Source organism: Camelus ferus, chromosome 19, assembly GCF_009834535.1.
Source record: "Camelus ferus isolate YT-003-E chromosome 19, BCGSAC_Cfer_1.0, whole genome shotgun sequence".
NCBI lineage: Eukaryota > Metazoa > Chordata > Mammalia > Artiodactyla > Camelidae > Camelus > Camelus ferus.
In genome coordinates this window covers 13,850,669-13,865,323 of record NC_045714.1, presented here as the reverse complement: position 1 = coordinate 13,865,323, position 14,655 = coordinate 13,850,669, and the positions used below count along the sequence as shown (strand labels likewise).

At 57.6% G+C, this 14,655-nt stretch overlaps 1 protein-coding gene across 5 annotated transcripts in view; it reads right to left on the bottom strand.

Moving 5' to 3' along the window:
- Positions 1–14,655, bottom strand: part of CDH4 (cadherin 4) — a 465,344-nt gene that overhangs the window by 22,562 nt on the left and 428,127 nt on the right. For all 5 annotated transcript variants that reach the window (XM_032461481.1, XM_032461482.1, XM_032461485.1 and 2 more), the window contains 2 exons: positions 12,714–12,851; positions 3,382–3,567 (listed from right to left, as the gene is read on the bottom strand). In XM_032461481.1, coding sequence (XP_032317372.1) covers positions 3,382–3,567; positions 12,714–12,851 — 324 coding nt within the window. The remainder of the gene's footprint in view (positions 1–3,381; positions 3,568–12,713; positions 12,852–14,655) is intronic.

Sequence of the window (14,655 nt, the reverse complement as noted above, 5' to 3'; positions counted from 1 at the left end):
TTCTATGAGGCCATCATCACCCTGAAACCAAAATCAGACAAAGATATCACACAAAAAAATTACAGGCCAATATCACTCATGAACATAGACGCAAAAGTCCTCAACCAAACACTAGCAAGTCGACTCCAACAAGGCATTGGAGGGTCACACACCGTGACCAAGTGGGGTTGTTCCAGGGATACAAGGGTTGTCCAGTGTCTGTGAACAGTCAGTGTGACACACCACACTAACAAACTGGAGAGCAAAAGCCATACGATAATCTAAATAGATACAGAAAAAGCTTTTGATAAAATACAACATCCATTTATGATAAAAACTCTCCTCCAGAGGATGGTCATAGAGGGAACACACCTCAACATAATAAAGGCCATATATGAAAAACCCACAGCTGACATCATACTTAATGGGGAAAAGCTGAAAGCATTTCCTCTAAGATTGGGAACTAGGCAAGGAGGCCCCCTCTCACCACTTTTATTCAACACGGTTTTGGAAGTCCTAGCCACGGCAACCAGAGAAAAGAAATGAAAGGAGTCCAAGCTGGAAAAGGAGAAGTAAGACTCTCACTGCAGATGACATGGCGCTATCACAGAAAACCCTAAAGGAGTGACCAGAAAACCACTAGAGCTCATCAATGAATTTGGTTAAAGTTGCAGGACACAAAGTTAATATACACAAATCAGCTGCATTTCTATGCACTAACAGTGAAATAGCAGGAAAAGAAATTAAGGAAACCATCATGTACCATCGCAGCAAAACGGATAACACACCTAGGAGTAACCCTACCCAAGGAGGCAAAAGACCTGCACTCGGACACTGTAAGACGCTGATGAAGGAAACTGAAGACGACATAAACAAATGGAAAGATAGACCGTGTTCTGGATTGGAAGAGTCAATATTGTTAAAATGTTCACACTACGCAAGGCAATATACAGATTCAATGCAATCCCTATCAAATTACCAATGACATTTTCCACAGAGCTGGAACAAAAAATGTTAAAATTTGTATGGAAACACAGAAGACCACAAATAGCCAAAATAATCTTGAAAAACAAGAACAGAGCCAGGGGAATCACACTCCCTGACTTCAGACTATACTACAAAGCTACAGTGGTCAAAACAATACGGTACTGGCACAAAAACAGACACCTAGATCAATGGAGCAGGATAGAGAGCCCAGAAATAAACCCATGCCCTGTGGGCAGTTGCTCTCCGACAAGGGAGGCAGGAATGTACAATGGAGGAAAGACAGCCTCTTCAGTAAGTGGTGCTGGCAAAACTGGACAGCTGCCTGTGAAAGACTGAAATTAGAACGTTCTCTAACTCCATATACAAAATAAATTCAAAACGGATTAAAGACCTAAGTGTAAGACCAGATACTATAAAACTCCCAGAGGAAAACACAGGCAGAACACGCTTGGACATAAATCACGGCAATATACTTTTTTGGGACCAGCTCCTAGAGTAATGGAAATAAAGGCAAAAATAAACAATAGGATATAATTAAACTTAGAAGATTTTGCACAGCTAAGGAAACCATCAACAAAATGAAAAGAAAACCTATGCAATGGGAGAAAATATTTGCAAATGATGCAACTGAAAAGGGACTAATTTCCAAAATACATAAACAGCTTATATACCTTAATTAAAAAAAAACAACAACCCAATCCAAAAATGGGCAGAAGACCTAGACATCTCTCCAAAGAAGACATGCAATGGCCAAGAAGCACATGAAAAGATGCTCAGTATCACTAATTATCAGAGAAATGCAAATCAGAACTACAATGAGATATCACCTCACACCAGCCAGAATGGCCATCAATAAAAAGTCTACAAATGATAAATGCTGAAGAGGGTGCGGGGAAACGGGAGCCCTCCTGCACTGTTGGTGGGAATGTAAATTAGGGCAGCCACTATGGAAAATAATATATGGAGGTTCCTTAAAAAACTAAAAATAGACTTACCATATGATCCAGCAATCCCACTCCTGAGTATATACCCGGAGGAAAATATAACCCCAAAAGACACATACACCCCAACATTCATAGCAGCACTATTTATGATAGCCAAGACATGGAAACAGCCCAAATGTCCGTCAATAGGTGACTGGATAAAAAAGATAATACACACACACATATACATACACACAATGGAATACTACTCAACCGCAAAAAAAGGATAAAATAATGCCATTTGCAGCAACATGGATGGACCTGGGGATCATCATTCTAAGTGAAGTAAGCCCGAAAGAGAAAGAAAAATGCCATATATTGCTTATATGTGGAATCTAAAAAAAAGGGACACAAATGAACTTATCTACCAAACAGAAACAGACTCAGACATAGAGAACAAACTTATGGCTACCAGAGGGTAAAGGGGGTGAGAAGGGATAAACTGCACCTCTTGGGGAGGGAGGGAAATGCTCGCTTTCTTGATTGTGGCGGTGGTTTCACTGGTGTGTGCGTCTACTAAAGCTCATCAGACTGTACACTGAAATATGTGTAGTTTACTGGACAGGAACCAGAGCATAATAAAGGTGTTAAAAAATATGATGGAACGTCTTGCCTTAACAGACTTTAAAAAGACATTTTAGAGGAACGCCCTGTATGGAAAAAAAACAACAGAAATGAAAGACAAATGGGGAAAGTGTGGCACCAGCTGCTGAATCCCACTGAGGACATAGTGACCTGTGACTTGTGGGGACCACATGGCTGTGTGTGCTTTCAGCTCAAATTTAAAAGCTTATTTTAAAGTTTACATACAGTAAGATTCACTTGTGGATTTTCACAAGTGCTTAGGGCTCTGTGTCCACCACCACGACACTGGAGGGCTCCCCCAGCTCCCTTGTGCACCACTTTGTGACCCAACCTTCCCCATCCCCAGTATTTCTTAAGATTGGTCCACGATCTCAATACCAAAACCTTAGATAAAGACAGTATGGGAAAGGAAATAGGCCTAAATTGCTCAGAAAAATACATGAGAAATCTTCAGGTATTAGCAATACAAGTCCTGCAACATATTAAAACCAAATACTCCTCCGTGACTGAAGTGGATTCATCTCAGGAACGCAAGGATGGCTTAACATTAGACAGTCTCCTAGCGGGACTCCCCCCGTAAGAGATTAGAGGGAAGTGGGGCTTTCAGGGAGAAGACGGGAGAGTTCTCTCTTCGGGGTCGGGTGGGTCGCAGGTCAGGCCTGCAGAGTCCCTGGGGGTCACGTGGCCAGTCCCTGACAGGCTGGGCACAGACCTTTGCCCTTGGATGAGTGCCTGCCCCTGTGGGTCGCAGGCACTGAACCAGACTAGCATTTCTGTTAAATTTGTCCTGGGGCATGTGGTGGGGCAGAGCTTGGGGTGCCTGGCAGGAAGTGTGGTGAGCACCCACCTTCACCACGGTGACCATGCCTTCGTTGGTGACGGGGTCTGTGCGGATGCTGAAGTGGCCCGAGGGGTCCCCGCTGATGATGCGGTAGACAGCATTCCAGTTTGGGGAGTGGGGCTGATCTCGGTCCATCACGGTGAGGTTGGCAACCACCGTCTCCACCCGGTTTTCGGGGACTTCCCCTGCATACTGCCAAGTGTAAGAAAAGAGAACGTTATGCTCCCGCATGGAAGCCTAGAGAGGTCAGATTCTCTGCCAACCCCCGGGGAGGTGCTCTCTGCCTCTAGCTGCTCCCAGACACGGTGATTCCCACGGGTGGGCCCAGCCCATGTCCATGTCCATGTCCATGTCCATGTCCATGTCCATGCGGACGAGGTGGCATCTCTAGAGGGCTCTGCTTCCTCTGGCTGAGGCTGAGCAAGGCCTGAGGCTCATCTGTACGTAGCCACCTCCAAACTAAGCCCTGCACACGCACGCACACGCACACGCACGCAGACGCACGCACACACATGCAGACACGCACACACGCAGACATGCATACACATGCACAGACACATACACAAATGCACACGCAGACACGCACAGACACATGCACACACAGACACGCACACACATGCAGACGCACACATGCACACATGCACGCACACACACATGCACACACATGCAGACGTGCACACACGCAGACACATGCAGACACGTACACATGCACACACAGACACGTGCACACACAGACACGCACACACATGCAGAAACACGCACACACGTGCAAACACATGCAGACACACATACACACAGACACATGCAGACATGCACACACGCACAGACACACACACATGCAAACACGCACACACAAGCACACACGTGCAGACACATGCACACACATGCCAGGTCGCTCTCCTAGATCCCTTCTAGCCTTTCCCATGTGCGACTGGGGACCCATCAAAATGCCCAGGGCTTCCAGGAGACCATGAGGATGTGCTTGCAAGTTGGGAGATGAACAGTAGAGGGGTGGCAGCTGCACAGGGCTTCCTGAGCCACATCACCTCTGGGCTCTTGCCAGCCCCGTGGTCCCAGCACAGGCCTGGGGCCTGGGGTCAGCAGCGGCAGATGTGCAGACGACCAAACATGGAGCCTCAGCCCTTTTCCTGCCACAGCACAGTGAGGGCTGCAGCCACGCCTCCATAAGTGTGGCTCACGTGGCAGCAACAGTTACACGTAGGCAAAGCCTCTGTGTGTGTGTGTGTGTGCACGTGGGGTGGGGGATGTCGGCGTTATTGCTGAGGTGATGATAGAAATCTGAGCACCTCTTACCAGGTGCAGATCACTGCCTTGGAGATGTGGCCCCCCTCAGAAGGGCCCCGAGCTTGCTTTTTGCTTTGCTGTCACCATCTGGAAATTCTTGATAATTTGTGAATGAGGGCCCTGCATTCTTATCTTGCATCAGGCCCCGCAAATTGTGTGGCCAGTGCTGTCACTGTGCAGAGGGCACAAAATCCGGAGACAAAGTCTGGACGGACGTCTAGGGATTTCTCGTTGTGTTCACAGCAGTGCAGCCCTTGACAGTTACCAGGGGCCCCTCTGTGCCGGGCCTCCGCCCACTGTTCCTCAGGGGACTCCTGTTCTTGCCCACATTTTACAGATGAAGAAACAGAAACAAGGGAGGTTACGAGACCTTGGGGGCCACAAAGGGATGGGGAGAAGGAGGTGACGTGTCCTGCAGATTCTCCCAGACCACCAGTGCTGTGTTTAGTGAGCATCTCCTGTGAGCGAGGCTGGGGGACGCGGAGATCACAGCCCCGCGGATAACGGCATTCAGGGGAAGATGGTCCAGGTGATGCACACGTGGACGAATGAATGAACGAGCGAATGAACACGCAGGCAGCCGTGATCAGAGCCTCGGTGTACGTGCACAGGAAAGGGGGAGGCTCGCCCGCCCCCAGCAGGAGAAGCGCGAGGGGGGCTGAGAGCGCACCGCTCCTCAGGCGTGGGGCAGGGTTCTAGGTCAATCCCGGGCGGGAGTGCAGCCCTTTATCTGTATTTCAGAGGCTCCGAAGTTGTTCTTTAGCCGGCGTCCTGGCCCTGACTCAATTCTAGATGAAGCCCCGCAGCCCGGCCGCTCAGGGCCCGTGTGCAGAGGGCCTGTCTGTCACCTGGCGCCGTGAGCCTTCAGACCCCGGGACCATCACCTCGTCAGCAAGAAAACCTGCATCTGTCCTAAGTGGGATCTTGTGCAGTGGGACCGCTGCTGTCTGGGACGGTGGCCCTTAGACGCTGTTCCCCCTCAGGACAAGGTTCTCCTGTGGGATTGGGAGGACGGTGCTGCTGCCCCTCCGGTTTTCCCTGTGGGGACAGACCCCCCCATCCCGTCCTCTTGCTCCCGACAGTGGTCGGGGCGGGGAACTGGCTGCCAGGTGCCCAGGCCGGGCTTCTCAGAGGCGCCTGGAGAAGTCAAGCCGGGCCCTGGAGGGGAGGAGTCTGTGCCCAGGGGGGTGGCGGCCGGCTCTTCCCTCGGTCAGACACCTGTCGAGCCCTCCCAGCCAGGCCCTGGAGACTCAGCAGGGGGCAGGCGGACGGCGCTCTGCCCTCGGGAGCTGATGTCCTTGTGGGATGGTGAGGCTCCGTGTCACAGCCTCAGGGTGCCCGCCAGAGGGACAGCAGGGCTACTCAGCCCGATGGCTGGATCCAGCCAGGCCTGAAGCCAGATCCTAGTCCTTTTCAGCATCTGTGAGGTGCGGGGATTCGCTCTACGTTGCAGGCCAGTGTAGTGGATGTCAGTTACGCTGCCATCTCCAGCACCTTCTGAATTTGTATCTTTATTTTCCTGGGAACTTGGTTTCTCATCCTGCTCCTCAGTCACGACCTGGTCGGGTGGTCTAGAATCTGGCGGTGAGACACGCCTGCACGACTGACTCAGGAGAGAGGCGAGAGGCCTTGTGGCGCCTGCAGTGGCGGAAGGCAGGTGGTCGCACCTTGTCCGGCACTGGGGGGGGGGATCTGTGGTGTCCGCACCTGGCGGTGGCAGTAGGCGGGGGCTCTGCCAGGAGCACCCGGCCCTCGGATTTGGCAGCTTCCGTCTCTGCTTAAACAGCTGGGGTGGATTCTGGTGCTCACCTGGGACCCCCCGTCCCTTACAGCCGAGTTTCGGGTGCACCTTCTGAGGGGGGCGGCACGCCCGGTGAGGCCCTCACTCCGGTCCCCCGAGGACCACAGGCCTTTGACGGCGTGGGGAGAGTAGTGTGTCCCTGAGTCCAATTCCTTCCAACTTCCAGGTGAAGTTTATTTGAAAAGTCCATTTTAATTCATGCACATTTAATAAAGGTTCACAAAGGAGGCCTTAAGCTGGTAAGTCTGGTTTAGGATTTTCTTATTAACCTTCCCCTAGCCATAATGAGTTTTAAATTTAATTTTGGGGGGTTTTCAGGCACAGGGGAAGCCTCTCTCCTGCCCCATCGGATGCAAAGGCGGGTATTTGGGAAAGGACGGATCTTAAGAGCGTTGGGACGGAGCTTCTCGCCCTGCCGGCGATCCCCACGTACCCCCATCCCGAGGGCCACGGCGGATTTCCTGTCCACGCCAGGGCCGTCCAAGCACAACCCCAGCTGGGCGGCAGACACGCGCGCGGCTCCCAGGGGACGGTCACGGTAGCACAAAGGCGGCTGTGGGTGAGGACAGCGAGGCCCCTCCGCTGGGCCGAGGGCCCCAGAATGAGCCTGTCCACACGCGAGACCCGTGGCCCCGGCCTCTGGGAAAACCTGCAGTGGTGGTGCTGCTCCGACATTCCCACAGCTTTCATTTTTGTTTCTTTTGTTTTCAGTTTGTTATTTGCAGTTTCCACGGCTCTCCTCCTCGTGTCCCCCTGCCCCTGGGGCCTCCGAGCCCCTTCTCTTTCTCCTCTTTTAACTTTTCTGCCCCGCGTGGGCCCTGGGGGCCACGCAGTTGGGGCTCTGGAGAGAGGCGGGTCCTGACCGCAGGGACATCAGCCTGAGGGGGACAGAGGTGTTGGGAGCAGGATTGTGAGGTGGGGACGGCGTGACGTTCTGATGACTTTAATTTCTGAAAGTCAGTTTTCTACCCAGTGAAACAATGACGGTTTCTGTTGGTTTCTGAGTGCGGAATCAGGAGCTGATTGGTGGGACTGGAGGCTTGTGACCAGAGGGACCTGGGGGCCGGCTTTGTTCCTCCCCCCACAGGGAGGAGATGTGGCCAGCAGCCCCCGGAGCCCCCGCGGCCGCTGTGAGAGCAAGGGAGTGGCGCCAAGTCTGGGAAGGGACCCAGCCGTTAGCTGAAGAATAACTTGAAGTTCCCCCTCCCCGTTTGGTGCGCAGCGGGCTTGATGGCTCTCCTTCCAGAAAGGGAGGGCTCCTGGCCTCACTGAGGACCTGCCCATGATGTTCCAAGCAGCTTGCACAGACGGCTGGTTTCTGCCCGGGGTGGAATTGTTATGAATAACAGAGCAGAGGGACAACAGCCCTGTCACCTCTTATTCAGCGAGTCTCCCCGAGTGTGGGTGCCCGCTGGGTGACTGGCCTCCAGGGATGCGCCCCATCAGGCAGGAACCGGTGTCCCTCACCTTACAGACGAAGGACCCAAGGCACAGAGAGCTCTGGAGTCTGCGGAAGGTCAGTGTGGGAGCCAGGGAATCTGGCCCTAGCACCCCGCCCCCGGCTCCCCCGTCTGCGTGGGGCCCGAGGAAACGGTCACCACCCCCATGTGAAGATCGCTGGAAGGGCGGCCTCCCGGGAAGTGGGGGCGGCCTCCCGGGAAGTGGCGCGGCCCGGCGGCATGGTGGGCTGTGATGTCAGGAGGGGGCGGGGGCGCCGGTCCTTGGAGCAGCGGCTCCAGCGAGCTGTTCACGGCAGAGGTCTGTACCCAGCGTCCACGCACCACTAAGGGCACCGAGGCCGTTCCAGTTCTGAGACACCATGTCCTCACCCTCCGGAGCTCATGCTGGGCCGCAGCTTCCCCCTTCTCACCAGTTTATGGAAGTAGTTGAAAAGCTGAGATCGGGGACTCCCAGGGCTCCGGCCAGATGGGGGCCACTGTTGGTCTGGAGGGGCCCGGCAGCCAGTCCCCCGGGGGGTACCGGGGCGGGCCACGGTGCGTCTAAGCCCCAGAGCTGAGGCTGGCCCTCCGCCCGGCCGCTCCGAGGATGGCACTGTGAACACCGTCCCAAGAAGAACCTCGAAATGTGGGGGCCGCGACCTGCAGCGCCCCGAATCACTGCCCCGGCCTCTGAGCCGTGTTTCACCCCTTGCGGGGTGACCCACGTGGACCCTGGCTGAGCAGACGCAGGGCGGGGTGCCTGTCACCCTCTCGCCCCTCTTCAGAGGACCTGGAGGGGAGCCATGAGCTCAGCCCTGCTTTTCTCTAACACTTAGCTTCCTTTCATTTGTGCTTACCTGGGGGTAGACTGTAGCCTTAAACTGCAGCACGATGTTCCGTAAGGACCACCGCCCCCTTTTGTAACAGATAAGGAGAAGGCACGAGTGCTTCGGCACCTCTGCTGTGAGCCCCTCACCCGAAGCAGCGCTGGGACCGTCTGCCCAGCGCCCGCCCAGAGCCCTGTGATGGGGGCCGGGTGCCACCCACCGCAGGTTTGGGGCGGAGAACGAGCTTCCTGTAGGTCAGGGGACGCTCGGCCTCCACCTTGAGGTGGCGTAGCACTTAGATCTAAAGTGGTGCCCAGAGAGGTCTGGCTCCCAGCCCAAGGTCGCACAGCCGGGGGGGGGGGGCACAGGGGTGGGCAGTGGGGGCTTCCTGACTGTGGGCGTGTGTGTGGGTGTTGAGGGGCTGGGCTGGCAGAAGGCGGCAGGAGGCCCTGGGGGCAGGGTCTGCCTGTTGTGTCCCGGGGGCCCAGTCTGGCGAAGGGAGAATGACTTTTAATTAACATTTAAGAATAGGACTCGGATGCGCAAATCCCTCCCCACCTCTTCAGCGCCTGACTGTTCTGATCGAGCTCTGCACAACCAGCCAGGCCGTGTGGGGGGGCCAGCCCCGGGCCTCCGCCCGCCCGCCCCGTTGCGCCCCGCAGACGGCATCCTGCGGCCCTGCCGGGCACCTGTCCCGCGGGGACACCTCACAGCGTGTGGCCCTGGGACATTAGCAGTCCCGTCCCCACGTGCGCACGTCGCTGCCCCCCAGGTCCGACTATGCTGAGGCTGCACGTTTGTTAGGCCCCCGTGTGGTCCTCTGGCCGGGGACGTGGGGCAGAGGTGGGGCGGCGTCTCCGGGAAGACGCCTGAGCCCTTCGGGAGGCCTGGAGAAGCGTCCTTCTGATGAACAGTCCCAAGAGGGGCGGACAGGACGTCCAGGGACGCGGGCTGTGCCCACCTTGCTTCCCCGGGGTGTGCTCCGGGCACTTCCTTGGGTCAAATGCAAATTTCGCCCCTGGCCTTGGTGTACTTCCTGGGCTGCGGTTTCCAGAGGAGTGTGAGGGCCAGGGACTCCTTGCTGAGTATCTTCCCTCCCCTCGTGCAGACGCCGCAGTGCAGAGGGGCAGACACGAGAGCCGAGAGCTTCACGCCATCGGAAGGTTAGCCCCCCCCCCCCCCGGCCTGCAGGACCTGGCCCCTCTGGGGGGTCAGCGGTGGGCAGCGGGGCTGAGCGTGGCTGAGGTGCAGAAGGGCGGCGAGGCTCAGACGAGCAGGAAGAGGCACCTGAAGCCAGGCCGTCAAAGCCAGGCCAGCGCTGGGGACGTGGGCCTGCCCGCAGGAGCTCGGTGTCGGCGCAGCCTCGGGGCCCCTCCCTGGAGCTGCAGGGGGTGGGGGAAGGGGGTGCTGGCAGGTGCAGAGGACATGGGGGCTGGGAAGGCAAGGATGCCCCGTCTCAGAAGACACATCTAGGGTCTCAGAGGACAGGGGTGTGGTGCAAAGCTGGGGCCTGAGGGCGCAGATGAGGGTCCAGCTCCGTCTCACTGCGTGACCTCGACAGCCCGGGATGAACCCTCTGGACCTCAGCTGTCTCTGGTACACAGGGGTAGCAGCCTTTTTCCTGACAACTGCCAGGGCCAGTCAGAAAAGCCCCCTTAGGAAATACACTCAGAAGCACTTGGACGGAGGGCCGTCGGGCACACAACTGGCCCCCGAGCAGCTCGGAGAGGAGCCCGCGGGCGCGTCTGCCGGGAGCAGCGGGTGCGCAGCTGACGGTGCCCACGGGTCTGCGCGCTGGCCACTCTCCTGTTCCTGCAACTTTTCCGTGAGCTTGAAGTTACTTCTAAACACGCATTGAAATAAAATTCCAAGTCCGTTGAGAATCTACACATATGGAAAGGTCTCCAAGACGTACCAGGAGCAGAAAAGACAAAAACAACGCAAGGGGTGGGGTGAAAACATAAGGTAGAGGCTGGGCGCCGTCTCAGACTACGGTGTCTTAGACCTTTAAGTTCCTGTACTGTGTGTGTGAATTACCCAGTCAAAACCTCAGATTAATTCTTAGAAAAGAGATAACGATTAAATGGAGCAGGTGATGCAACGAAAATTTGTTCACGAACGTTCCAAAGGGTCCAAGCTGAGAATGAAAGGACCCAGAGGGGAGGGGCCTGTCGGCTGAGCTGAGGCAACAAGGTGCCTCCTGGCGCATTACACCACGATGGGAGGCTCTGGAGAACGCATGCCCCGTGCAACTTCATTCACGTGACGTCCGAGAATGGGCGTCGGAGGAGGGGCTGCCCTGGGGGACGGGCGTGGGGTGGCTGCTGGCCAGAGGGAATTTTCACTCGAAATTTGTGCCGGATGCTGTAAGGACCTCAGACCTCAGAGCAGCGAACGGTGAGCTGCTTCCCTCATTTCCAGACTCACTGGGACGCTGGCCCTGAGCCTTCCCTGCCACTGCCCACTGCCCCCTAGAGCAAACAGAGCGGAAGCCATCCCCCCTCACCAGTGGGCAGGGGCCTGAGCTGCGATCTGCCATCCATCCACCAGATGGCGCTGTGTCCCCACGGTCGAGGCCGCTGTGCCACCTCCAGGGACAGCCCTCCCCGGCCTGGTCCAGCAGGACCCAGAGATGGGGCTCTGGGATGCGGGATGCGGGATGCGGGATGCGGGGACGGGGCAGGCGGGGACGTGGGACTCAGGGGGAGGGTGGGGCCAGGAAGCAGAGTTGCAGAGATGTGCGGGGATGCTTGGACACTGTGCGGGGCTCATTGCCAGGGGCTCTGACCTGTGAGGGGCCTTCGCTGCAGGCCGACCCACCCACAGGGAGCAGGAGGGGTCTCCTCTCTGTCCCCCCACCTCCCTTCCCCTGGCCCCCCCCCCACCACTGCGGCATGAGAGTGCAGCTTCTGGGGTCCAATCCCAGCTGCTCCCACTCACGGGCTGTGTGGCTTTGGCCAGAGACTTAGCCTCTCTGAGCCTTGGCAGCCTCCTCCATGTCTGGGCCCTGACCCTCCCAGAGGCTGACCGGGAGGCCCTGGCCCGTGCTGGGGCGGGGGGAGCTGCACAGCTTGGCTCGAGCTCTAGTTCTTACTGTTTTTGTTACTGCTGTCACTCCCTCATCCACTGGGCACTCAGCGGCCTGGCCCCCGGGGCGGAGCGGGTGACCCTGAGATCCTGGATGCCTGCGGCCTCAACCTCCCAGCACCGCCCTGGGAGCCCTCACTGACCCTCTCCTCTGCCCCCGCACCTGCCGTGTTTCTGGATGGGCACCCGCGGGGTGGGCATGCATCCGCACGGTCAGCCCCCAACCCCACCCCAGGAGCTGACCCCGAAAGAGGTGGCTGAGGTCCTCACAGCTGTTCAGGAGGTAAGGGAGCTCAGGGCGGGGGACGGGGAGGGGCTTCCCCTGGCAGCGGGATCAGGGCCGGGTCCCCAGCGCAGAGGGTGGGGCCCACCAGCAGCGGGCACAGCGGGTGTGAGCAGCGACCCCCTTGCCGCATTTCCCTCCTGCTGGCAGTGGGCCCTGGAGGGCCAGCTAAGGCTAAGTTCCTGCTGCAGGGACCTGCCCCGTCCCAGGCTCCACCCGGGTGTCCCCAGCAGGTCCCACCGCACACACGGCCACACGCACACCCCAAAGTGGCCGAGTCTGCAGCCTTTCCAGGAGCCTGAACCCCAGTGGTCTGCTCCTCCAGATTCGGCAGGAGTGTCCAGCACGCTGTGTCCTGGGAGCCTCTCAAGGCATCAGCCAGGTTCAGGATCGGGGAGTCGCCGTGCTGGATTGGCGCCCCCGCCCCGCGTGGACCAGCTCCCAGCAGAGCCTCTGACACCTGGACCTCCACTCCTGCCCAGGGGCCTTCGTTACTGCCATCTGTCAGGCTCCCTCTCTCAGACAGCAGCACGGAGAGAAGCTGCCCGAACACCAGTGAACTACCATGCAGCCACAGACGCCGCGGGGACACTGACCGTGCTCGCCGTGAACTCCGGCGGGTTGTCGTTCACGTCTGTCACGGTGATTATGGCGGTGGCTGTGTTGGAGAGGCCGTAGTTAAGGTTTCCTTCCATGTCTGTGGCCTGAACAATGACCGTGTACTGCTGAACTTTCTAGAAGGGGACGAGGGGGAAAGAACAGTGCATCAGTGTGGGTTTTAGTTTACAGGCTGTTTATAGTTTCATCAGAGACACATAGTCCCCAGGACGGAGTCAGCTGCAGCTGGGTCCCCTTCCTGGCGTGGGGGGCGCTGGCTGCAGGGCTCTCAGGGGATGACCCGGCAGTGGGTGACAGGGTCTGCTGCCTCATCTCGGCGGCCCGGCTTCCAACGGTGTAGATCAAGGCAGGAAGGAGGGGGGATGCTGGACCACACGGCACCGCCATGGGGTTGCAAAACCAGGGATGGACAATTTGCCAAAGAGACAACCCCACACACGTGTATCTGGAAAACTTCCTTTCTTTAGCATGCTCAGGGTCAAGTTCAGCTGCAGGCCAGAAATTCAAGCAGCAAAAGGAAAGACAAGCCTGTCCTCCCTCTTTGCAGTGCACAGATGCAAGCACCTTGCATCTGACCGCGGCCTGGGAGGAGCGGCGACTGTCCAGACGCAGGTGTGAGCTTTAAGACGCAAATGAACCTGGGTGGGAGAGGGAGGCACCGGAGGAGCCTCCCCGCCCTCCTCCATCCGAGCCTTGCCTGGAGTCCTTGGGTGCGGGAGCCCCGAGCCAGCAGAGGTGGCCTGTCCGCACAGCTGTTCTGAGCCGGGGCCCCAGAAGCTGCTCTGTGACAGGTAGGACAGGCCTGGTGGGCACCTCTCTCCTGGGACCACAGCCCCCCCACCCCTGGCACCGTCAGGGAGGGAGAATTCTGGAGTCCAGGGCAGAAAGGGACCTTCTGAAATGCCTCCGGGGGATGAATTACCCCAAGTGCTGCTCCTCTGGGAGCTTCAGGGAAAAGCCCAACTTCCCAGCCCCGTGCTTCAGTGGAACAGGCTCCAAGGGACTTCTCGCTGCAGACAGACTGCCCCTCTCTCCTCCCTCCACTCACCCCTCTGTCCCTCCCTCCGCCTGCCTTCACTCTCCATCTCTGCCCCCCAGCGCCCCTAAGCCGGCCTGGGAGCTGATGTCAGATGCACGAATGTGCTCAGCCCAGGCTGGGGCGGCCGTCCAGCTGGCCCGGTCCCAAGTGGCAGTCCGTGGGCCGGGGCAGCACCACGTCCCGGAAACGGTGGGCAGGAAAGCACTTCTCCCCTCCCCTGCCCGACACAGCCCACCCTGGGGGCCGCCCCATCCCATCCTGGCCCCTGTTCCACTGTTCCCAAGGCCACGAATCAGCTGTGGTGGTGTCTCCGGGGGAGCCCCCCCGCCCCGCCAAGGCAGAATGGGTCCGTTCCTCCCAGCCCCCCAGTCCTGGGATTTACCCCTCCGACAGTCACTCAACAAACATTGACCTGACTCTCCTGGGAGATGCAGAGCATCCTGAGGTCGGCCTCTTGCTCATGCTGGGTTCCTGGAACCCCTGCCTGGAACTGGTACCAACGCGTGGCAGGCACACAGTCGGCGCTGGCTGAGCGAATCGGGTGGGTGACGCCGCCTGGAGCAGCTGACATGTGTGAGTGTGGGTGGACAGTGCTCCCAGGAGACATGAAAAACCGTAGAAACAGCTTACAGTTGCTTGGGTGCTACGTCACATTATGAAAGCTTTCTCACAAAAGATTAACTCTTGCCTCCCCCCCTTCCTCTCTCCCTCATCCACCCACCCGCCCACCCACCCGTCCATCTACCATCCGTCCTTCATTTATGGAGACCCGCCTTTGTCAGGTGGATCACAACCACCCAGTGAGGTGGTGCGGTCCTCGCACCTGTTCACGAGATACAGGAACTCGGGGAGAGGGGAGGGGTTTCCCCTGGCGGCGCCAT